The sequence below is a fragment of the Vipera berus genome (assembly GCF_964194415.1).
Source record: "Vipera berus genome assembly, chromosome: 3".
Taxonomy (NCBI): Eukaryota; Metazoa; Chordata; class Lepidosauria; order Squamata; family Viperidae; genus Vipera; species Vipera berus.
This window is the reverse complement of record NC_138204.1, coordinates 157,545,603-157,571,147: the sequence shown is the minus strand read 5'-3', so window position 1 is coordinate 157,571,147 and position 25,545 is coordinate 157,545,603. Positions and strand designations below refer to the sequence as shown.

The following is a 25,545-nucleotide window of genomic DNA, read 5'->3' as shown; positions in this document are numbered from 1 at the left end:
AGGTCATAAAATGGGGCAAAACTCATTTAATAAATGTCTTACTTAGCAGCAGAAATTTTGGGCTCAATTGTGTTCGTAAGTTGAGGAGTACCTGTAGAGATAGATCTTCTTACAACCAACAGATTCAAAAGTTACTTATGACCTGTCCTTGAAGTTATGACTGTAACAGCCCCCTCCCCACCATGTGATTACATTTCATGAACTTGGTGACTGAATCGCATTTACAACAGTTGCAGATTTCCAAGGTCACGTAATTATGTTTTGTGACTTTTTGCCACAAAACCCCATTGGATTAAATGAGTCACCAGACAGTCAACACAGAAATCAGATTGACTATATGCTCTGCAGCCAAAGATGGAGAAACTCTTTACAGTCAGTAAAAACAAGACCAGGAGCTGACTGTGGCTCAGACCATGAGCTTCTCCTTGCAAAGTTTAGGCTTAAACTGAAGAAAGTAGGGAAAAGCGCTAGGCCAGTCAGGTATGAATTAAATCATATTCCTGTTGAATATACAGTAGAGGTGACAAATAGATTTAAGGAATTAGATCTGATAGACAGGGTGCCTGAAGAACTATGGACAGAGGTTCGCAACAATGTACAAGAGGTAGCAACCAAAACCATCCCAAAGAAAAAGAAATGCAAGAAAGCAAAATGGTTGTCTGAGGAAGCTTTACAAATAGCTGAGGAAAGGAGGGAAGTGAAAGGCAAGGGAGAAAAAGAAAGATACGCCCAATTGAATGCAGAATTCCAGAGAATAGCTAGAAGAGATAAGAATGCCTTCTTAAATGAACAGTGCAAAGAAATAGAAGAAAACAATAGAATAGGGAGGACCAGAGATCTTTTCAAGAAAATTGGAGAGATGAAGGGAACGTTCAATGCAAAAATGGGCATGATAAAGGACCAAAATGGCAGGGACCTAACAGAGGCAGAAGAGATTAAGAAGAGATGGCAAAATTACACAGAAGAACTATACAAGAATGAGCTTAACGTCCCTGATAATCACAATGAGGTGGTCACTGACCTCGAGCCAGACATCCTAGAATGTGAAGTGAAGTGGGCCTTAGAAAAGCTGAGCAACAACAAAGCTAGTGGAAGTGACAGTATTCCAGCTGAGCTATTCAAAATCTTAAAAGACAATGCAGTAAAAGTGCTACACTCAATTTGCCAGCAAATTTGGAAAACTCAACAATGGCCACAGGATTGGAAAAGATCAGTTTACATTCCAATTCCAAAGAAAGGCAGTGCCAAAGAATGTTCAAACTATCGCACCATTGCACTCATTTCTCATGCTAGTAAAGTCATGCTTAAAATCCTACAAGCTAGACTTCAGCAGTATGTGGATCGAGAACTACCAGAAGTGCAGGCAGGATTTCGAAGAGGCAGAGGAACTAGAGATCAAATTGCCAACATACGCTGGATCATGGAGAAAGCTAGGGAGTTCCAGAAAAACATCTACTTCTGCTTCATTGACTATGCTAAAGCCTTTGATTGTGTGGATCATAACAAACTGTGGCAAGTCCTTAAAGAGATGGGTGTACCAGACCATCTTATTTGTCTCTTGAGAAACCTATATGCGGGCCAAGAAGCAACAGTGAGAACTGGACACGGAACCACTGATTGGTTCAAAATTGGGAAAGGAGTCCGGCAACGCTGTATACTGTCGCCTTGCCTATTTAACTTATATGCAGAGCACATCATGAGAAAGGCAGGGCTAGATGAATCAAAAGTTGGAATTAAGATTGCTGGAAGAAATATCAACAACCTAAGATACGCAGATGATACCACTCTAATGGCAGAAAGTGAAGAGGAACTGAAGAGTCTCATGTTGCGAGTGAAGAAGGAGAGTGCAAAAGTTGGGTTGAAACTAAACATTAAGAAAACCAAGATCATGGCATCCGGCCCTCTCAATTCCTGGCAAATAGATGGGGAAGAAATGGAGGTAGTGACAGATTTTATTTTTCTGGGCTCCAAGATCACTGCAGATGGGGACTGTAGCCAAGAAATTAAAAGACGCTTGCTCCTGGGGAGGAAAGCCATGGCAAATCTAGACAGCACACTAAAAAGCAGAGACATCACCCTGTCAACAAAAGTGCGTATAGTCAAGGCTATGGTCTTCCCAGTTGCAATGTATGGCAGTGAAAGTTGGACCATAAAAAAGGCTGAGCGCCAAAGAATTGAGGCCTTTGAACTCTGGTGCTGGAGAAGACTCCTGCGATTCCCTTGGACTGCAAGGCGATCAAACTGGTCAGTCCTAGAGGAGATCAACCCTGACTGCTCTTTAGAAGGCCAGATCCTGAAGTTGAAACTCAAATACTTTGGCCACCTAATGAGAAGTAAGGACTCATTGGAGAAGAGCCTAATGCTGGGAAAGATTGAGGGCAATAGAAGAAGGGGACGACAGAGAATGAGGTGGCTGGATGGAGTTACTGAAGCAGTAGGCGTGAGCTTAAATGAACTCCAGAAGATGGTAGAGGACAGGAAAGCCTGGAGGAACATTGTCCATAGGGTCGCGATGGGTCGGACACGACTTCGCAACTAACAACAACAACACCCAATTCCTGCAACCATTCCTTATATGTTTTAGCCTCCAGTCCCCTAATCATCTTTGTTGCTCTTCTCTGTACTCTTTCTAGAGTCTCAATGTCTTTTTAGTTACTGTTATTATGATTTGTAGTTTGCTGGAATATGGCAACCTTGCCATTTGAAATTCATTCAGTTCAAATCAGACTGTAATTTAACACATCGTGTGGACCCAAAGGTGCTTTTTCAAGACGCAACTGGAATTTCTTGTTTTTCTTTGAAGACATTTCGATTCTCATTCAAGATGAGAATCTTGGATGAGAAGTGAAATGTCTTCAAACAAAAACAAGAAAGTCCAGTTGCCTCTTGAAAAAGCACCTTTGGGACAACCATGACCTGGTTGACTGAGAATCTCTACAGATATTGTGTGGACATTGCTTTTGTGTATGTAGTTAGAAGGAATGAATCCAAATAACAGGAAAACTACAGGTGGCAGAATCATGAATGAGGAGGATACAACTTCATCAGAGAGTTTAATTTTAAAAACCACTTGGAAAAGATTTGTCAGATTCCTGCTAAAATTTATTTCACTTATAGCCTGCAAACTGGGAAAGAAAGAGAATGTTAAAGACAATAAGAGATTGGCAGGGATGTTAGAGAGAGAAAAAACAGTGTTTGATCATTGGGTATTTGTCCTTCATAAAGTTGCTAGTTAAATCCATCAGTGTTGAAGCATCATTCAAACAGAGAATGATGTGGTCCAGATATAACAACAAAATGACATTGCATTTACTCTCTACACTTCCATCACTAAACTTTGTCAATCTAAATAATTTGACCTAATTATGAGCATCAAGGAGGCTGTAACTGATATATTTAAAAACTGTTGTTAAAATAGGATACACTTTCTTCACAAAGATCTCCATTGAGCATGTTAATTAAATACTTAGCCATCCTCAACTATTCCATTTTAGAAATAAAATTAAATTACTAAATGATTTGACTCTTGTATTAGTTTGGCTGATATGACTAGTTCCCACATTTCAGAGAGAATTAATACAGCTAAACTTGAATTTTATCGACCGATTGGGGAGAGAAGGGTACATTTTGTTATTCCCAATGCCTGTTAAATACAAAAGTACATCTTTGCAGTGATTGACATCACTTACCTAATGACATCATTATGCAAATGATATAAATTGTTGTATCATAAAATTAAGATAAAATTAGTGTAAATTTAACTCCCTTATACAAACAACTATATGCAATCAACTTGTCTGTTATTTCAGGGGAGCTGTCCAAATAGAAATTTGGTCCACTGTACCCAAAGCCTACTGAATATAGTCTGTTAAATCAGGACTTCATTCCAATATATACGCAGCAAGCTCAGTTGTGGTTTTCAAAGTATAGTAAAATAAAAAAGAAGTAGAAAATAATTTAATTCAGCGACAGCAATAAGAAAAAGCTACGTTTCCTGGGTAACCATGAGTGATGAATCTGCTAGATTAGATTTATGAAGTTCCTTTTGACTGGCTCGGAGCAAATTGTATAGCTGAGAAAAAGAACTTGCAGAATTGCTCTGCATGTTGGAAATATCCTTGCTCCTTGGTTGTGCACAATCATGCACCGCCTGCTGTAACTGCACCTGCATGGGAAAGGAAACGGCTGATCCTCCAAGGTTTAGAGTGAACCAGGGGCGAAATATTTTATCACAGATGACCTATTGGAAAAGAAGAAAAAACAGTGTCTTGTACTGAAGAATCACACGAGATCACATGAATCGCATGTTCAGTCCTGTTGCACTTTGCAATTTATGGATGTATTTTTTTTATTTTTTTATTAAGGCTTCTGTGCTGTTAAATTCCCATTGGCTCTATATGGCTCACAGAGCACCACAATAAGGACTATAAAATAAAAATCTGACACATAAACACCACACAGACCATGACAGGGCCATTCTGTAATGAGATCTTGGTCCAGAGCAGTTTTTATACAAGAGACTCACTCTGCTTGGGCAGAGAAAAATCTATGCACTGTGGGGCAAGGGAAGCAACCTGCAGCCAGCCCCCAAGGATTTTGGTTGCGGCTCCCAGTCCCATTGGAGGCTAATGTGATCAGTCTCAGGGGTTTTTGCTTTACTGGGGAGTTGGAGGTTTCATAGGCACCTTAAAGGTGTGGAGGTTTAAGGAATTTATTAACTCCCCCTCTCCTAGACCAGGGGTAGGCAACCTTGGTCTTTTATGACTCGTGAACTTCAACTCCCAGAATTCCTGAGGCAGCCATGCTGGCTCAGGAATTCTGGGAGTTGAAGTCCACGAGTCATAAAAGATCCAAGGTTGCCTACCCTTGTCCTAGACCAAAAAATTTAAAATCTGTTGGCTCCACCTACTTCAATGTTGATGTTATGATGCCCCCTGATGAGACCCAAAGACCCAAAATTTTACTCCCAGGCAGAAACGTTCCCCATTTTTCACTAAATAAATCAATGCAAACACATAAACATTCATCTGGGCACAAAGATGGGCTTCTGGCATCTACATAAATTGTATTGCTCTGCACTGGAAGCAGGTTATGCTTTACTTTTTTCTTCTCTTCTGGCTGCTGACAAATTTCCCCACTGTTTTATTTATCATTTATTTTAAAAGACTTATATAGTTGCCCCTATTGTAACTCTAATCCTGGCTGATGCACAAAACAGGAAAAACAGTTCTCCACCCAAGCATAGGAATAAAAACTCAATAAAAAATTATTCTCCCTATTCCTCTCTTGGGTAAACACTTAATACAAACTCGAGAAATTACTCTGAGGAAGGCATAGAAATGGTTTCCAATAAAATGAGTAAGAACACGATTAGATTAATATGTTTGACCTTTACATCGATTGTTAAAGGGGAGACAGTGAGAGCCATTTTGACCATCCCCATTCAGAGCAACACCTCCTTATGAAGTGAATCCATTCACAGAAGAAAATATATAGTATAAGAACTGGACATAAGAATAAATGATAATAAATGTGATAATAAATTCCTCTAGCTCTTTTGCAACTGAACATTAAGGGCATAAATTGCTATTGCTTTACCTATGAAGACACTGTGCATAGTCATAGCAGTAGTAGTAAGTAGTAGTAGTAGTCCATTTTTACCACATACACATAGTTTGACTCCTTAGTGAGAGTGGAGCTGTATGTTGTAATTGTGGAAAGGCTACTAACATCACTCCTGTGGCAAATTCTTCTTCCATATTGTAACATCTGGGACAGTGTTTTTCAACCTTGGCAGCCTTAAGCCATCATGGAATTCTGGGAATTGAAATCCACATATCTTAAAGCTGTCAAGGTTGAGAAACACTGCTTTAGAACAACTTGCCCAATTATGTTATCTCATTATGAAATGCCTTGCTCTGTGTTCATCATTAGCTACCACTGGCACTCAGGTGGAGGGATGCTACATCAAATGTTGACAATACAGATGCTATTGCAGAGATTAGAATAGTAACAGAACCTGTTAATTGTCTTCCCTAAAAAGTATGACATGATATGACATTGCATGATCTGTCTGTGGCTGGTGGCTCTGGGCACACTGATAGCTATATCTTGAAGTGGGACTTCACTCACCTTTTGTTGTGCTGATGTATGTGAACATGCCCAAATGCCAGTCATGGATACATCATTTTAATCAGTGCAGTAATTAGGATGTTAAAGCAGAGGCATGCAGCCACTTAAATAAAAATATTTCTACTTAGCCACTCACTTGAAGGTTAGTATTGGCTCTTTCTGCCCCACATTTTCCATTCTTCAGATCACATTTGGAAAAGCAATCGAAAAAAACACAGTCTTCATCTCCTGAGCAGTTTTGTTCGAGGATGTCTCTCATTTTAGGTTCAAAAAAGGCCATGTCTACGTCAATGGCAACCACCTGCAATCAGAGCAATGTATTTAGGTTGATTTAGTCTGAGCCAAAACTCCGTGCAACTTTAGGGCATTTTGAGTTCTGAGAGAAAATAGTGCAGGATAAATTCAAGAGAAAATGAGAAATTACACATGGGACCCATGTTGCTCACTACCTGTGAAACTCAAACTGACTGCTCTGTAAAAAACAAACAAGCTTTCCTTGGAAAGCATGGAGAAAACATGAGCCTTGAATTTATTACAGTTCTTTGAGGACACCTTGGGCCTCTGCCGCTGGGGAGAAGCAACTGACAAATGTGCAGGATTTCCCCACCTGAATTTGTATAATGACATCCAAGTGCATTTGTTGTCATTTTGTCATAACTTGCTGCAAATGCCACCGAAAGTCATGTCCTTCTTTTATTTCATCAATGAAATATTTATTTATTTATTTATTTATTTATTTATTTATATATATATTTATTTATTTATTTAATTTGTATACCGCCCTTCTCCCGAAGGACTCAGGGCGGTGAACAGGGCAATACATAAAAACAAGATACAAAAATTAAAAGTTATTAAAAAGTAATTAAACAGTGCCCATAATAAATTAATACAGATTAACAGTTAAAATCCATTTATAAAATCCAACCCCGTCCCATCAGGCCAGGCCAGCTTGTTCAAAGAGATGGGTTTTAAGATTGTGCCGGAAGGAGCGGAGATCGGGCGCCATCCAGAGCTCGACCGGAAGATGGTTCCAAAGATCCGGTGCACCCACAGAGAACGCCCTCCCCCTGGGGGCCACCAGTCGGCATTCTTTGACCGGTGGCACCCTGAGGAGGCCCTCTCTGTGGGAGCGTACTGGGCGGAGGGAAGTTGACGCCGGCCGCAGGTGCTCCCCAAGGTATTCCGGACCCATGCCATGTAGGGCTTTGTAGGTCATTACTAACACCTTGAACCTCACCCGGAAGACAACTGGAAGCCAATGCAGCTCGCGGAGCAAAGGTGTGACATGGGAGTGTCGGGAAACTCCCAACACAACTCTCGCGGCTGCATTCTGTACCAGTTGGAGCCTCCGAGTGGTCTTCAAGGGTAGCCCCATGTAGAGAGCATTGCAGTAGTCAAGACGAGAGGTCACGAGCGCATGAGTGACCGTACGTAAGGCATCCCGGTCTAGATAGGGCCGCAACTGGCGCACCAGGCGAACCTGGGTGAAGGCCCCCCTAGTCACAGCTACTATATGGTCTTCTAAGGAAAGCTGTGACTCTAGGAGGACTCCCAAGTTGCGAGCCCTATCTACAGGGGGTAATAACTCACCCCCCATAGTGAGGGGTGGGATATCCTGAATATCCCGAGATGCCGGTACGCACAGCCACCCAGTCTTGTCAGGGTTGAGTTGAAGCCTGTTCCTCCCCATCCAGACCCGGACCGCCTCCAGGCATCGGGACATCACGTCGAGGGCATCACTGGGGTTGTTTGGGGTCGAAATGAAAACTCAAAACTTTTATTTGATACCCAAATAAAAGTACTTTTAAATACTTTTGCAAAAGGACAGAGGTATCCAAGAAAGTGAGCCTTTCTCAGTGATAGAAAACATATTTTCCATACAGAGATTCTTGGGTACATTTTTTTTTATATTGCCTCACTATTTTCCAGAACTGGATGAAAATCCAGAGGTACTAAGCATCCTATTGCAGTCATTTTTTTTAAAAAAAGTATTTCTTTATTTAATGGATATACAATAAATGCAATGGTTAGAATGAGTCAAAAGTTGCCGATGAACTCTGGAGGTTTACTCCATTCAATGAGCTTCAGTACTGAAAGAAACAAAATATTTTGATTTCAGTGAATCCTTGACTTACTACCACAATTGAGCCCAAATTTCTGTTGCTAAATGACACATTTGTTAAGTGAGTTTTGCCTCATTTTAGAACTTTTTTTGCCACAGTTGTTAAGGGAATCACTGCAGTTGTTAAGTTAGTAACACCGTTGTTAAATGAATCAGGCTTCCCCATTGACTTTGCTTGCCAGAAGGCCACAAAAGGTGATCACAAGACCCCGGGACACAGCAGCTGTCATAAATATGAGTCAATTGCCAAGCATTTGAATTTTGATCATGTGACCATGGGGATGCTGCAACGGTCGTGTGAAAAATGGTCATAAGTAACCTTTTTCAGTGCCATTGTAACTTTGAATGATCACTGAATGAATTGTTGTAAGACGAGGATTACCTGTACTTCAAAGTGTGTTGGGCTGAAGGTCAAAATGGAAGCCCAATACCCGTATGGCTGCACATCTGAATCCAATGAGACTTACTTGAGGCTCTGAAGGATGGTCTGGGTTGTGGACCTAATGATAATCTATAGGACACAACCTCATTTATACAATTACTCAGTTTGGATCTAGCCAGTGATGAATCTAGCTCAGGGGTCTTCAAATTTGGCCCTTTTCTGACTTGTGGACTTCAACTCCCAGAATTCCTCAGCCAGTGTGCCTGGCTGAGGAATTCTGGGAGTTGAAGTCCACAAGTCAGAAAAGGGCCAAGTTTCAATCTAGCTAGTTTCATATTAGGTTCTAGATTAGAGAATCCTCAAGCTAATTTGAATTTCTTATCCTCAATCCAAAGTATTGCCCTTATACTGGGTTCGTGTGTTCTTCTTAAGTCATGGTTTGATTAAACATGATTTGCTTGTGAGCTATAACAGACTAACCTATAAAATGGAATCACAACTTCTAACGGCTGGTTTCATGAAAAAAACTTAGCAGGGCTCATACAAAAATCTATCCCTGATTATTCATGTCAGCATTTACAATCGGTGAAGGGAGAGTAATTTATAAGCCAATGTCAGTGGAGAAGGTTCTATAGCATAAGGCTCAGCCCTGCCATAGTTAAAACTAGCAGATTTCCAGGGTAAACGTGTACTTAAAAGACCTGCTCCCAAGATGTCTCCTTTCCTGGTATTATACACTGGCAGCACATGACCCAGGACATCCATGTCAGTTTTTTGTTAGTTTCCCCCCCTCCCAAAGAAAACTTGCCTATCTCTTAACACCAATGAAATCATGAGTTTTAGTCATGGCAGGGGAGGTCAAACACATTTATCATTTCAGAGAGTCATGGAATACAGGGTTTGCAGACTACTGCCCTAGAAATTAGCTGATGAGCACATTTAACCAATATGTTCCAACAACATATTGATCCACTTTCTCCACTGATCCAGTTAAGCATATTGTACGAAGAAAGCCAAGGAGACCTTAAAAAATAGCAATGGAGCTGACTGAGCCTGTTCCAAATAATTGCTGGTTTCCCAGATTTATTTATTGTATTTCAATATGTCAGAGGTCACCAACCTTTTTGGCACCAGGGCCCGGTTATGTGGAGAGAGTTTTTTCGGCATACCAAACAGGGCGTAGTTTTGTGTGCTGCCTGCATCCCGCAGATGGGGCTTTGCTTTTTTGTGCGGCCCGGTTGCTGGCATGCCATGGCCCGGGTACCAGTCCACGGACCGGGGGTTGGGGACCCCTGCTCTATGTGATATGCTCTATGAATTTTTGTCTTTCAATGATCCATGTCAAAATGAAAAAGGAAAGACCGCAGATGAAGAAAGCACATCTAAAATCCCATTAGCCTGAGTGACAAGGTGAGAGTCCTGAATTTGAAACTTTCTTCTAATTTTCCTGAACTCCAAGAGAAACTGCACATTCCCGCTCCCTTCCCTTCTTTGAAAACAGCCCTGGGCTTTCCACAGGTTGATGCAGGCACTATCAGGAACATCAGTAATTCTTGACATCTCCTCTTATGTTTGCAACTTCTTTTGAGTGTCTCTTTCATTAAGAAACTTCTAATGGAAAACATTTCCGGTTCATTGCCTTTTGTTTCATGTTTTTTGGAATGCAAGTGAGCAGGCCCCATTTAGATTGTGGTCCAAATATTATGAGAAGGCTAAGCTATAACTCAGAACCTTCATAGAGATTTCTTTCGTATTCAAAAAGCAATTATATGCAGCATTAATAAAATAACCTTTCTCTCCCTTGGTATCATGTGCTGGCCACTTCATTAATTTGTATTAGCAAAACTGGCAGATTGGTCAGGCAAGTCCACTCAGGGCAGCGTTTGGAACAAAATTACAGGAAGCCCTCCAGAAAAACATTAACAGGAATTTTAAACACATTCTAGGCTGACTATTCAAAATGCCAGGCAGATTGCCATGTGTTTGTCAGATTCCTCTTCCTCAGTCAAATCCCATGCATTTTCTTCTTATTATTTTTAATCTGAAAATGACTTATTTCTCTTCCCTTCCCCAAATGCCAGCACAGGGATTGCTTTTTTATCTCAGTTATTTCATCCACTGCCTCAGTATCTTTTTGACACCAAGAAATTAATAATAACAACAATAAATTAAATTGATATGCTCCCCACCTCCCTGTGAGTCAAAGACATTCCTGTTCTGACATTTCTATAACTTTTCATTTGGTTTAATTTTAACAGAAGGGCATTTTTGGTCTCCTGCACTATTAATTGTATTTTGCGATTACACCACAGTATTCTTTTGCTTGGATTATATGCACAGAATCATTCAATGTTTTAACTAGAACTGTAACTTGCTCGGAGAACTCCGGTTACTAAATGGAATTCGAAATACTTTTAATACTAATAGGAATAATAATACAGAGCTCTTCTATTTAATGGAGTAATTTGAGTGAGAGGTGTCTGTCACTTCTAAATGTTCACTATGTCCAACAGCATGTCATTTGTGGTCTACACAAATGTGGCCTACATTATTTGCATTATGTCAATATGCAACTGACACAGATTATCTCATTTGCATCAACTTACATGAAGATCTCAATAAACAAATAATGTCAGTTAGCACATCTTATATCTTACATATAATACAAATTAAGTGTTCCATCTAGACTAGGGGTAGGCAACCTTGGCTCTTTTATGACTCATGGACTTCAACTCCCAGAATTCCTGGCTCAGGAATTCTGGGAGTTGAAGTCCACGAGTCATAAAAGAGCCAAGGTTGCCTACCCTGATCTAGACCTCTTTGGATGCAAATAATGTCAATTATTTCCAAGAGATGAAGCAGAAAACTTGTCCTTTGCATCTGAGGTCTGCAAAGTGGAAATCTGGTTAAGCTGAAGTTTTACTGAATTTTCTGTTTGTTGTTTTTTCCCTCCCACCTCCTGCAGTCATTTTTGAGCTTATCCTGGATACCTCTTTTCTAATTTTTGCAATGAACTGCAACTGTGATCATTTCAAGGTTTGGGGGGACTTCATTCTCCTTGAAGAAAGACACTGTCCCATGATGCGTTGCAGCTGCACGTGTGTTGTTTGGATAGATATGCATGATTAACAAGTGAGATGAATACCAACATTATTGCAGCTGAGTCAGCACTGTGTATCTATGATGTTGAGCAATGGCTAGCCGTACCGACAGTGGCAAGAGCTAATGTCTTCTAGTCACTTGGAAAGAGTCCTGCATGCATAAAAGGGCATTCTGCAATGATTGTGCTGAATTTGAGTAAACATATAAGTATAATTAATCTGGGGGGGGGGGAATCTGTTCACCACTTAATAATTCAGACTGTCTTATGGTCTAAGAAATGGAAAACTGAATTACTGCTAAGCCTTTAAGTCATGTTAGCATCGGACTTTCCAGTGTGGAATTCTATTCAGCTCAGAATTACAGTGGTGAATTGCTTCAGGGAAGTATCAAGGCATCATGTGACTTGAGCCGATTTTTCAACATTTTTTCCAATGGTCATGAAGAGAATTAATTTTCCCCAATTGGCATTTTTTTGCCAGAAACTGGAAGTAAACTAATAAAGGAGAATATAGCTCAGGAGCTTGGCTGTTTTCTTGCAGACATTTCTTTACCCAAACTAGGTAACACCATCAGTGTTGGTCTCCTGGTTTTGCCTCCAAGGTGGCGCTCGGCAAACACCAAACTCCCCTGAACTTTCCTGCTTGCTGCTATTTCATTTTCCTTTCCTGGTATGCCGACTGAAAGAGGAGATGTGAACGAAACATTAATGTATGAATGTATAAATCCTGAGAGTGTATGAAGGCAAGAAAGCATATATAGGGCAAAGGAAATTGTATTGCGGACAAGGTATTAATAGATGGAAAGTGTCAAAATGGAGATAAACTAATGGGTGCGTGATTGTAGGTCTATTTGCCTGATAGATAGAATGGGAAACAGCCCAAGAAAAGAAGCAATTTAAACTATATTGCTGCTTTTCCCCATTAATGGATAGGTTGCTAATGTTTGTCCAAATGGATCAGTGCATGTAGAAACATGTGGTGTTACAGAACAGATAAATGAGGTGAAAGAAGAGCCAGTTGCCTTCATCCACTCTTGATTTTGACTTCATCCATTTGTGGAATTAACACTATTCATCACTACTATTCAGGCTTCAGCCACTGTCATCTGTAGGCATGTGACTATAACACACATCCCCCAACTGCCACCCAAGCGATACATTTAAGATTTATAATATCTTTGGAAAATGTTGGAGAATGGGATTTCTGTCTCCAAGGAGATGAAATCTACAAGTGAGAACCTTCAATCTTTTTCACCTTCATAATTACCTGCTTCTGATGTTGGAGTTCCAAGTAATATTACTTACAAAACCAAACCCCTGCCATTTTTGAACAAGTTGACAGATTATGTTCAACTTATGAATTCTTTAAATATATGTGGAAACATATATATAGGTACGACGGGAACCCCAAGTCAGAAAGTTTAATGACTATGTTATGCTGAAAGTGAGCGTGCTTGGTGTGTCCGTGGAAGGGGGAAGAAAGCCCAAGAGAAGAATAAGTGTGGTCAGATATTCAGTAGAAGGCAAGTCTGGTCTGCTGCAAACTGAAACAGAAGCCGATTGATGTTTTTGCATTGTTGTTGTTGTTGTTGTTAGCTGCGAAGTCGTGTCCGACCCATCGCGACCCTATGGACAACATTCCTCCAGGCCTTCCTGTCCTCTACCATCTTCTGGAGTCCATTTAAGCTCACGCCTACTGCTTCATGTTTTTGCATAGCTTCTACTTATTCAAATTGTCATTAGTATTTTTGTAAATGGCTTATAGTATATATTCAAGAAAAAACTGTAGAACAGCATAGGAAAAGACACTCTTACGAATACAGAATATTAGAACAGCACAAAGGTAAAGGATGGAGTTTTAAATAGCAAAATTTCATTGTCTGCTCCAATGTATAATGCCAGCAATATCTAGAAAACTGTTGCCTTGCTCTCAACAAAGAGCAAGACTTTTCCTTGTTATGACCTTGTTACTCTGATCATAATTTTATATAAATTTAATAAAATAAAAAATAAAATAAATAATAAAGGCAGCATTTATAGGCCAAAGTCTGTGCCACGCGTAAGCCTTCATAACGATCCCCAGTCAGCATGATGGTGCTCACATCTTTCATTATGATAGTAATAAATTCTATATTTAGTTATGAAAAGCTGGGTCTAACTTACCGTCAGGTCATTTCGGATGGCAAAATTTTCTGGTTTAATATCACAGAGATGAAGAGGATAAGAAAAGTCGTTGTCAAAATGATTCACCATATCCAAGAAGCTGATTGCAATTTGGGTTATGGCTTTGGCCTTGTTTTTAATCCCAGAAAGGGAAGCACCGACAGCATCTTCCACAGAAAAAAGGGTACTGTGCCACGCGTGTCCAGCTGTCAGATATTCCACAGCATAAAAGTGGCCACAAGAACCGATAACCCTTAGAACATGTTTACTGATGTCCTGCAAAACACTAAAATAAATGTACTCTTCCTGTTGGAGTAAAGACCACAAACTAGCCAGCTGTGCTTTCCAACGTGGGCCTCTTTTCATCCACAAAGGTCCCACCGTTTTGTTAGGAAGTTCCAAGCCCAATGTGTTCTTGACTTCCAAAGCAACCATCAGAAGCAGCTCGGTTTCTGAAATTCCCTGTGATTCCATTTCTTCCAAAGAGGCAAGGCCGTGGTAGCTAGAGAATATTTCTTTTTTTGATTTTAGGATCACAGGGAGGCCTCTCCAGTCAGCTTGAATGACCTTCTTTCCCTGGTCATAATAAAGGCAGCGTTTATAGGTCAAAGTCTGGGTCACACATAAGTCTTCACAAAGATCCCCAGTCAACATGCCTGTCCTGTAGTCAAAACACTGCAGAAAAATGGAAACAAACAAACAAGGCTAATGGTAGGAAACCAAAATTTTCCAGGCACTTTGAAAATCATTTATTCTTATCTTGAAAATATAGTTTTCATCCTGTAGGAAGTAAAAAGGCAAACAAGATGATGGGCCCAACTGGGACAAACCCAGAAATAAGCATAGAAAGCTATGGTTGCCTCACTTAAGGCTAGTGCTGCGATAACAAGCTTTGCCCACAGTAAATAATAAATTGTTTCTCATGGTAAATCATAATTCTTGTCTTCTCTCCGTCTTATGGTGACGGCCCAGCTCTAGACCTCTGTAGTTTAGAGCTGTCCTCTTCGTTAATCACCATGTAGTTAACAGTTCAAATCCCATAGAGAGAAAGAGCTAAAAACTACTTCTTCAGAAACATATTTTCATCATATTTTAAATTGTCAAAATGTATGGGTTTTGTGTACATGATGTTGAAAACCAGTGATTAATATATAAATATTAGTAAGACAAGGATGAAAATATGGGCAAGATGTGGCCTTCTTGTTGAACCTCCATTAACTCCAAAGAGGTATGTTGCAATCCAACATTCTTCTATCCAGAACAATGGATCCTGGTTACCTACTATTGTGGAATGAAACACTGTGGGATGAAGTTGAAGTCATAAAAGTCATGGAACACAACTCTAATTATTTCATTACATTCAATACAAATTTCACATGATAAAAAGTGAATGTGAACTCCAATTTGTGTTTGTTCCTTACAAAACACAGCATTTGATCTATTATATGTTACAAAGCCTAGTAAATGCAGAAACCAATGATTTAAAAAAAAGATTAGATCACAGCACAGGGCTCTGTCTTTACTGTGTTATTAAACTGACTTCACATCCCTGAACAAAAGGAATGAAAGCTGAATATATTTGTGCGGTTTTTATATTCCATAATTCATGATTGCAAAGCTTAAAAGGAGATTGAAAGTCTGTAGTTATGTGGTCATTACAGAAGAAACAAAGAGGATTTCCAGTCCCTTCTTCCACTCATAATTGTTTCCATCCTTCCCTTTCTAAGATAGGCATAGGCAGTCTATATAGCCACATCCATTCTGTCCTTCGAGAAGTGCAGCTGCAAAAGTTTATTCTGGGCACATCTCTGAAGGAGACACTCATCAATGTGGATTATTAAGGTAAAGGTAAAGGTTCCCCCGCACATGCGTGCTAGTCGTTTCTGACTCTAGGGGCCGGTGCTCATCTCTGTTTCAAAGCCGAAGAGCCAGCGTTTGTCCGAGGACGTCTCCGTGGTCATGTGGCCGGCATGACTAGACGCCAAAGGTGCACAGAACGCTGTTACCTTCCCACCGTAGTGGTCCCTATTTTTCTACTTGCATTTTTACGTGCTTTCGAACTGCTAGGTGGGCAGAAGCTGGGACGAGTAACAGGCGCTCACTCTGTTACGCGGCACTCGGGATTCGACCCGCCAAACTGCCGACCTTCTGATCGACAAGCTCAGCGTCCTAACCCACTGAGCCACCGCGTCCCTGGATTATTAGAAGATGCCAAAAATGAAACAGTCAGACAGAGACCTTATACCAACTTCCTTCCTGTTTTTCTCTGACCTTCCTTCTTACTTTCAGTCAACAACTTCCCACCTACCACTGCACCAGGCTCCTTCAGAAATGCTTACTGCAGAAAGTGCAAGATATTTTTTCAAAGTTCTCCAGGCCATTTCCAGATGGAACTTTCAGTCTGTTGTATTCTTTCCTCAGTTCTTTCACCCTAGCCACGTGTAAAGTTGTATACATCCATCTTAGCTAGGAAATCCTATTTAGGTTTATTTTCCAATGTTTTCAAATTGGAAGACATGACTCCAGATTATTCCAAGAACAAATCCACATACCTCACAACTCTCTAGAGTCAAAGAGTTTAAAAGGTCTAGAAATCCTGTAACCAGACCCAAAGGATATGAATAATACAATGCACACTTTTTTTTAAAAAAAGGCTTAATAAAGCATAATGCAATAAATGAACATAATGTACATATTAAAGCACTTAAAAGAAAACTTTTCAAAATATCTAAAGTTAAAAAGTTTCATATTTCTATATATCAAGGGGTTTCTTTGTATGCAAGCGTTCTAAAATTGTATCTATATAATAACCTTGATTTTTCATGAAGATATACTGTACATTCATGCAAATAAAACCCTAATGAGACCACACCTGGAATACTGCAATCAATTTTGATCACCATACTAAAAAAAGATGTTGAGAACTTGGAAAAAGTTCAGAGAAGAGCAACTAAGATGAACCAAGGCCTGGAGACTGAAACATATGAAGAACCACTGCAGGACTTGGGTTTAGCTAGTCTAAAGAAAAGAAGAACTAGGGGTAACATGATAGCAGTATTCCAGTATTTGAGAAGCTGCCACAAAGAAGAGGGGGTCAAATTATTCTCCAAACCATCAGGGAGCAGGACAAGAAACAATGGTTGGAAACTAATCAAAGAGAGAAGCAAAATGGAATTAAGGAGAAAGTTCCTAACAGTGAGGACAATTAACCAATGGAACAACTTGCCTTCCAAAATCGTGGGTGCTCCATCACTGGAGGTTTTTAAGAAGAGACTAGACAGTCATTTGTCTGAGATGGTATAGGTTCTCCTGCTTGAGTGAGGAGCTGGACTATGTTGTGATTCAGCGTCAGCCTGTGATACTGGCAGCTGAGTCTGATGATTCTGAAGAGGAGGAGGAGGAGGAGGGGTTTGGAGAGCCTTTGGTGTCAGAGGGAGGCTCTGATGCATTGCAGGACTCTCAGCCTGGCCCCTCCCGTCATGTTCCTCATCAGACTCAGCTGTGTGAGCACGAGGTATTGGACATAGATGATTCACAGCTGAATCTATTCAGGGATGCTAGGAGCAGGAGGCAATCCAGCAGAGTAGAACAGAGAAAGGCCATGAGGAAACTCGGTGAGAGGAGGAGAAGGCAATGAGAAGCCATGCCTTGGGACTGCTGGTAAAAGGGGAAGGGGTGAGAGGTGCTGGTTGCTGAAGGCAACCATTTGAAAATCTTCTGCTAGAGTCCTGGTCTGTTATTCCTGTTTAACTCGTTTTAACTTTTGGTTTAACTCTTGTTTGAACTTTTGATTTCTTTGTAAATAAATATGGTTGGGTTTTTTCCAGCCTGTTGACTATAAAAAGGGGTTGTCCCTGACATTCAAACAGGGCCGGTCGTAGGCTGGAACAGAACAGACTAGAAGACCTCCAAGGTCCCTTCCAGCTCTATTCTATTCTAAATAGTATTATATTAGGAGGAGCTCTGCTAGTAGCTTCCCCAGTGCTTATTTAAAGTAAACTAAAGTAATGTATGTGTAAAGGTTCCCTCACACATGCGTGCTAGTCGTTTCCAACTCTAGGGGCCAGTACTCATCTCCGTTTCAAAGCCAAAGAGCCAGCACTTGTCCTGAGGACGTCTCCGTGGTCATGTGGCCGGCATGACTAGACGCCAAAGGCGCACGGAACGCTGTTACTTTCCCACCGGAGTGGTCCCTATTTTTCTACTTGCATTTTTACGTGCTTTCGAACTGCTAGGTTGGCAGAAGCTGGGACGAGTAACAGGTGCTCACTCTGTTACGTGGCACTTGGGATTGACCCACCAAACTGCCGACCTTCTGATCGACAAGCTCAGCGTCCTAACCCACTGAGCCACCACGTCCCTTGTAATGAATAGAAGGTTCTAAAACAACTTTTTCAACTTTGGGGAAGGTGTGTAAAGATTATACTATTAACTGGACAGGTATTCCAGTACTTTTAACCCAAACACATCTACTAAAACAACATAATAGTTTTTCCCAAATATTAAATGTAAGTAACAAACAAATGCAATAATCTTAAATAACTACTTCAAATTACAAGCAATTAAAATCAGCAAACCTTTTCAGGGATTAATCAGAAATTGCTGAAATTACACTGTTCGGTTATAAGACAATTTGGTTTCTTCAAGGGCAATAAAACCACTGGCTTAAACCCAAGCATAGCACTGTCTTATCTGCCTTGTGAATAAGCCGTAAATAACTTTTCTCCTTCTGAAATCAGTGCAGAGGCAGGCTCAAGGATAAATGCAAAATGCAATTCTCAAATCAGGCCCAATGGCTTCAGATCCTTTGGGGGCTATAATTCAGCTCTGTGGGAAATGGGAAATGTCCCATATCTCAGAAGTATCAAAGTTTCCTAGCTGCCTGTCAGAAGAAAAATATTTAGAAGAGAATATTTATAATTCATGGTTGAACTGGGGGTCTTTCGTGCTCTAGATTGTTTTCTTGCAAACGTTTCATTACCCAGCTAGGTAACATCATCAATATTGTTCCATTTCCACAAAACTGGCAAAGCTGCTGCCACAGCATAGTATTTGCTGTAGTTTGTTATGTATCGCACAAGGGACATTTATAGTCATCAATTGGTAGTTACCATAATAGAACTATATCTATTAAAGTTACTTTTCCATTGGATAAAGAAAACACGAAACCGAGCTTAATCTGTTATTTGACTTTACACCTTAACACCGTAGTTCTTAAAATTAGGTACAAACCACCTCAGATGAACAACACATGACCATAGCATATTTTTCCCATGTGTAATGGGCCAATTGTGAAACATAGCAGATAACGTTGGCTTATAAAAATGTTTACAGTGACAAAGGTACATGGTATATATAGCCTGGTTACTTGAGGGACCACCCATCTCCCATAACATCTGCCTAGCCAATTTGGTCCTTGGCATACTCCAGGTCCCTTTGATTAAAGAATGTAATCTCTCAGGATCCCAAAAGCACACTTTCTCTTTAGCAATGCCTGCCTCTGGAGTGAAGTTTCCCTCAGGTCTGGATGGCCCCCAATTCTGCCGTTGTTTAAAAGAGCTGTGAAGACCTGACTCTTCACCCAGGTCTCTGGAGAGGGGGACTGAACTCCTCCCGCTATTTCATTTGGGCTGTCATGCTTGCCATCTTTTACCTTTTATCGATTTTATTTGTAATTTCTTTGATTGTTGTGAGTTGTCCAGAGTCATTGAGAGTCGGGTGGCATACAAGTTTAAGAAATTATTGTTATATAACCGATCAAGCAAATCCAATTTAGCATTCATTTTAACACCCTAAACATCTTTTTTAGGAACAAAATAATTCATTGTGGAAAAAAATGGAAATAATGGAATAACTAGCCAGACAGAAGTTCCCTGAAGAGGGGCTCCAACACAAGTCTGAAAGCTCAGAATACAAAACCTCTGGTTCTGGTGACCGACCCAGATTGGATCCTGCAACATTATCCTGGGACACATATTTTTGCCTTCATTCATAATGGAATAACTGTTTGACTTTATCAATATGTTGCTCTATATTATGTCATGATATATTATAGATAACACAGAACAATCTTGCTACTTTTATCACAACAAAGAAATGGAACCAGCTCCTAAAATCTGTCTCCACAATTGCTAAATTACTCTTTTGCAAAAAAAACAAACAAACTCAGATACATCAAATGAAATAGATTACAGATGGGAAAAGCAAAATAAATGCATTGAATGGAATTTACATCCCATTAGGAAATGTAAATTCTTGTATGTTTTGAGTAAGTTTTATCGGAGAGATCCATCAGCTGAGTACTCTGTCTTGTTTAACTGACACTAACAGTTGCCTAGGAGGGGGAAAAATGCCATTGTAATGGCAAACGCTTTTCAGGCACTCTTTTCCTTAATCAGCAGGCTGACTCCTCCCCTTCCTCACCCTTTTTCCTTTCAAAATCTGGGCAAAGCTTCATCAGCATGGACCATAGTACTTGTCTCCTTTCATGGCAATATATTCACAAGCCTCCTATTCAGAACGTCAAGCGTTGGGGAGTTCTTAGCCAGCCCTGCTCAAAAGATTCATTCCTGATCTTATTTGGGTCACCATTTAGCATTGTGAAAAAGTAATCAGTAACATTTGGCAGACTGGAGTTGAAGGGAAGGACCTGCATACCATAAAGCAGAGAAAGTAGATAGTAGAGAGCCATTTATTAAAAACCATTTTACTTTTGTATTAAGTAGTGCATGCCTTCTTTCTGGCAACACACGTCTCTCTTGTTGTTGTTGTTTTTAAAGGAAGCAGTTTTAAAAAAGGGTCCAGCTCTTTCACTGCCCATAGGGACAGTGCTGAAAGTAGTGAGAGAGCCATTGCATAAGGTTAAGATTTTTAAATTATTAAATTATAAGTCATTATGTAATTACGGTCATGAGTTGTTGCAGTCATTAAGCAGGCCATCACATGAGTGCACCTGATTTTACAACCTTGATTGTGACGGTCATTAAGCGAATGCCATGGTCATTAAAGAATGTTGCACTCATTAAGCAAGCACAGTGGTTGTTAAACAAATCCATTATACCCAATGGACGGTTTTGCAGGAAACCAGAAGTGAATGCTGAAAACCAGCAAAATATGCTGAAAATTGTGGGTCATAGGAAACTTCAAACAGCTCTAAATGAAAGCCAGTTACCAAGCACCCACAATGCGATCATGTGACCATGAAGATGTGTAGCCATCAGAACTTTGTAATCGGGTCATAAGTACCATTTTGGAGGACCATCATAACTGAGCATTCACTACATGACCAGTTGTTAAGCAAGGACTACCAATCTTACTGACTTATTATCAATATTTTATCTCATTATCAAATCTACAGGCTCCCCTCTAACACAGTTCTTAATGTGACTAACAGAAATGACCATTCTCCAACAGAACAAAAACAATACAAAATTTTAATTGAAGAGATGAAGAATAAGGAAAAGTGAAAAAGAAATAAAGCAAAAGAAATAGAGAAAAAAAATTAGTAAGAAGTGGCTTCCAATCTTCTTAGCAGCAGCTATATTTATATTTTACCCTCTCTAAGGTTACATCATAATGTCCTTGTTTCCATAAGCAACCCTTAAGCAAAAAGTCCATAAGGGGCTTCCAGTCACTAATAACACAGTTGCTTTTAACATAATTTTTTATTAAAAAAAATTTGAATAAGGAGATAAAAATTAAGGCAAACTAATATAAAAGAAAAAAGAAAAAAGAAAAAGCAAAGAGAAAGCAGAAAGTGCAAGAATATATATATATATATATATATATATATATATATATATATATATATATATATATGCTTCTTCCAATATTCTTCACATCAGTTGTAAGTATAAATATATTTTAACCTCCCTCTCTCTAAAGTTACTTCATATTGCTTTTATTTTATAATCTACCCTATCTAATCATCAAAACCATAGACCACAAGTTCATTTTTATGCAAAAAAAGGCTTCAGTCTTTCTCTAAACAAACAAGTTAATTTTGCCATCTTTGCTAGTTCTGTCATTTTCATTTCTCTTACAATATACATTCCTGCCCACAACTCTTCTTAACAGTAGGAATAACACCTCCCTCTTAGAGTTAATAGCTCTTGGACAGTTTTCCATGGAGCAAACCCACACACGAGCCCCACCCCATTCTTGCCATGTTGCATACCTTATTCTATTCCTAGGATATCCTAGATATTTTTATCTTAGAACAGTCATTTAGACCAGGGTGTCCAATCTTGACAACTTTTAAGACTCGTGGACTTCAACTCCCAGAATTCCTCAGCCAGCCATTTGTGGAATTGAAGTCCACGAGTCTTAAAAGTTGTCAAGATTGGACACCTCTGATTTAGACTATGAAGCGCTCAATTCATGCAACATGTACCGTTTATTTAACACATTGTCATTTATGTCGTGTCTTATTTGCATGGAAGGACATGTGACTGTCAAGCCATTTTCCTATATCAGTTTCACATCAACCCAGTAAAGTGCTCTGGGTTCAGAGTTAAGGATGGCTGTGCAGAGAATGACCTGTGTGGCCGAATGGAAATTTCACCCCAGATTTGCCCAATTATACTCCAGCCTATTCCAGCTTGTTACTCTTCTGAAGTGTTGGCTGCAAATTCTGAGGACTGAAAAGGACTATATATGGATAAGCCCAGCAGGGAAAGCAGACCAGACCAATGCATTTCTATACATTAAGGCAGGGGTAGGCAACCTCGGCTCTTTTATGACTCATGGACTTCAACTCCCAGAATTCCTGAGCCAGCATGAGCCAGTTGAAGTCCATGAGTCATAAAAGAGCCGAGGTTGCCTACTCCTGCATTAAGGTGACGCTGCTTGTACAGAAATTTACAAAAGGCACCCCTGGCTGTGATTCTTCCCTTTAGACACATCCATAGGGAGAGGGTGATCCAGAAGGGTAATGCCACACTTCTACCTTGTTGCTTTAAGACAGGTCCAGGTCCAGATGTATCTTTCTGGCTTAGAATTTTGGAAATTGTGACACAACACATCTGGAAGATGCCAGGTGCAAGGAGGCCCTCTCAAGGTGATGGCCACAGAAAATGATTCTCCCACCTGATTAGCAATTTCTCACTAAACTCTGGAGGAAAGGAAAGCAGAAGACCCATATAGGGAACGGTTGCTGGAATTGGGTATGTGTAGTTTAACGAAGAGAAGGGTGAGGGGTGACATGATAGCAGTGTTCCAATATCTGAGGGGCTGCCACAAAGAAGAGGGAGCCAAGCTATCCTCCAAAGCACCTGAAAGCAGGACAAGAAGCAAGGGATGGAAACTAGTCAAGGAGAGAAGCAACCTAGAACTAAGGAGAAACTTCCAGACAGTTAGAACAACTAACCAGTGGAACAAGCTGCCTCCAGAAGTGGTGAATGCTCCAACACTGGAAGTTTTTAAGAAGAGACTGGACAGCCATTTGCCTGAAATGGTATAGGGTTTCCTGCCTGAGCAGGGGGTTGAACTAGATGACCTCCAAGGTCCCTTCCAACTTAATAATAATAATAATAATAATAATAATAATAATAATAATAATAATAATAATAATAATAATAATAATAATAACAACAACAACAACAACAACAACAACAACTACTACTACTACTATTATTATTATTATTATTATTATTATTATTAGTATTAGTATTAGTATTAGTATTATTATTGTAAATGCAAGTCTCTGGGATGATCTTTAGGGCACATCTGGGCGGCCCTGAACAGCTGGAGACAAGGCTTAAGCCTGCCGGTTGGGATCTCGAAGGCGTCCTTTGCCAGGGCAGCCCTGATAGGTCACCGACCCCATTTGGGGGCTGCTCCTGAGGGCAGATCCCACTTCCTGCCCTCTCCATTCCCTTGCTGCCACCTACCAGCTTCGCCAGGATCCGGCGACTCTGCTCGTCCGTGCATCGCCCCGAGAAGACGCCCCCGTGCGCCAGGAAGAAGGCGGCGAAGAGGCCGCCCCCTAACGCCCAGCACACTCCCCAGAAGAGGCACTGCCCGGCGGAGCATCGCCGGCAGCCCAGCCTGGCTCTCAGCAACCGCTTCAGCCGGAGCATCCTTTGCACCGACGGCCGCCCGGCCGCTCAGCTTCCCGCTTTTAGCCCGTGCCTGGGCAGCAGCCGCCGCCGCCGTCGCCGCCGGCATCCATCATTGACCTCGGTTGAATTCCGATCCGCTTTCGAAGGCGTCCCCCCGGATCACCCGGAGCAAAAGCCAAAGTCTGCAGCTCGGCTCCCTTCAACGCACGTCCAAAGCAGCCGGAGCCGCGGACCGGCAGACGCTCTCTCCTTTCCCGGGCGAGCGAGCGAGCGAGCGGCCGCCAGCCCCGAGGTCCCGCTCCGCCTGCGACTCTCCCGCGGCTCCAGGCGCCCGCGGTGGGGGACTGGGCGCTCGGGGGAAAGCGCAGCTTTCTCGAGCCCCAGCCACGTAGTTCCTCCTCCTCCTCCTCCTCCTCCTCCTCCTCCTCCTCCTCCTCCTCCTCCTCCTCCTCCTCCTCCTCCTCCTCCTCCTCCTCCTCCTCCTCCTCCTCCTCCTCCTCCTCCTTCTTCTTCTTCTTCTTCTTCTTCTTCTTCTTCTTCTTCTTCTTCTTCTTCTTCTTCTTCTCCTCCTTCTCCTCCTTCTTCTCCTCCTCCTCCTCCTCCTCCTCCTCCTCCTTCTCCTCCTCCTCCTCCTCCTCCTCCTTCTTCTTTTGTCTGCCGCGGCTCTAGGACAGGTTTTCTTCGGCGGCTCCTCTCGCCCGACAAAGTTTTCACGTGCCGGGGGAATTGGGGCGGGGGGGCGGGGGGAGGGAGGTTGGCCTCTGGAAATTCAGACGGGCTGAGTGACACCTTTAAAGAGACGCTGCCCGACCTGCGCGTCTGGAAGGCGGGCGGCCTCCTTTAAATTAAGCGGCCAATGTGCGCCCGGCTTTGATTTCGTTACACACGTCCCGTTGTATTTTCAAAGAAGCGGGATCGCTTCTCTGCCTTTTGTAGTACGAGCTAGCTAACGTTCTTCTCGCTGGATCCGGCTGTGTCGACGTGAGAATCCACGCCACTCCGCCCATTGTAGCTTGACCAGTAAAACCAATAAATAGCTTAACAAACGGGAATTCAGGCAACCAACGCGAGGGGAAAATCATACAAGCGGAATATATTTTAGGATTTCTAATTGGGCTTTCAGTAATTGTCTTGCCTTAAATGATATGTAAGTATTGGTCTGATTACTCAAGCACTAGCCTATACTTTAGCTCAGGGGTATCCAAGCTTGGCAATTTTAAGATTTACGGACTTCAGTTCCCAGAATTTCCCAGTCATCACGGAGAGTAGTTGGATGGGGAATTCTAGGAGTTGAAATCTCCAAGTCTTAAAGTTGCCAAGGTTGGACACCCCTGCTTTAGATGTCGCTTCTTCCATGTATGTGGTCTGGAGCTGTTTTTCCCGTTGCTCCTAATGGCTTCATAATAAAAAACTTATGTCAAAGCATCCCTAATCTACAAGGCATCACTTGTCTGTATCTTGGGGGGGGGGAGAGGAAGGGGGATACTATCTTTAGCTACCACAGCTTTCTTATTTGAACAATAAGATTTGGGAAATTCAGATAAATAAGAACTGTGATAAGTTGAATAATTTATTACTCCTGTTT

At 41.2% G+C, this 25,545-nt stretch overlaps 1 protein-coding gene across 1 annotated transcript; it reads right to left on the bottom strand.

The window, feature by feature from the left end:
* Positions 1-3,034: 3,034 nt before the first annotated feature.
* Positions 3,035-24,290, bottom strand: DIPK1C (divergent protein kinase domain 1C). Its single transcript, XM_081322416.1, has 4 exons — positions 23,790-24,290; positions 13,900-14,574; positions 6,269-6,433; positions 3,035-4,240 (listed from the first exon to the last, which is right to left on the bottom strand). Exons 1-4 carry the CDS (start codon positions 23,976-23,978, stop codon positions 3,986-3,988), a joined length of 1,284 nt encoding a protein of 427 aa, XP_081178542.1. The 5' UTR covers positions 23,979-24,290; the 3' UTR covers positions 3,035-3,985.
* Between the last annotated feature and the right edge of the window lie 1,255 nt (positions 24,291-25,545).

Excerpts from the sequence above, each read along its gene's own strand:
- DIPK1C (XM_081322416.1), bottom strand. The coding sequence starts at position 23,978 with ATGCTCCGGCTGAAGCGGTTGCTGAGAGCCAGGCTGGGCTGCCGGCGA. Across the intron at positions 6,434-13,899 it reads CCATCCGAAATGACCTGACG|GTGGTTGCCATTGACGTAGA; the intron begins GTAAGTTAGACC and ends CTCTGATTGCAG. Across the intron at positions 4,241-6,268 it reads GAGCCAATACTAACCTTCAA|GTCATCTGTGATAAAATATT; the intron begins GTGAGTGGCTAA and ends CTTTTCCAATAG.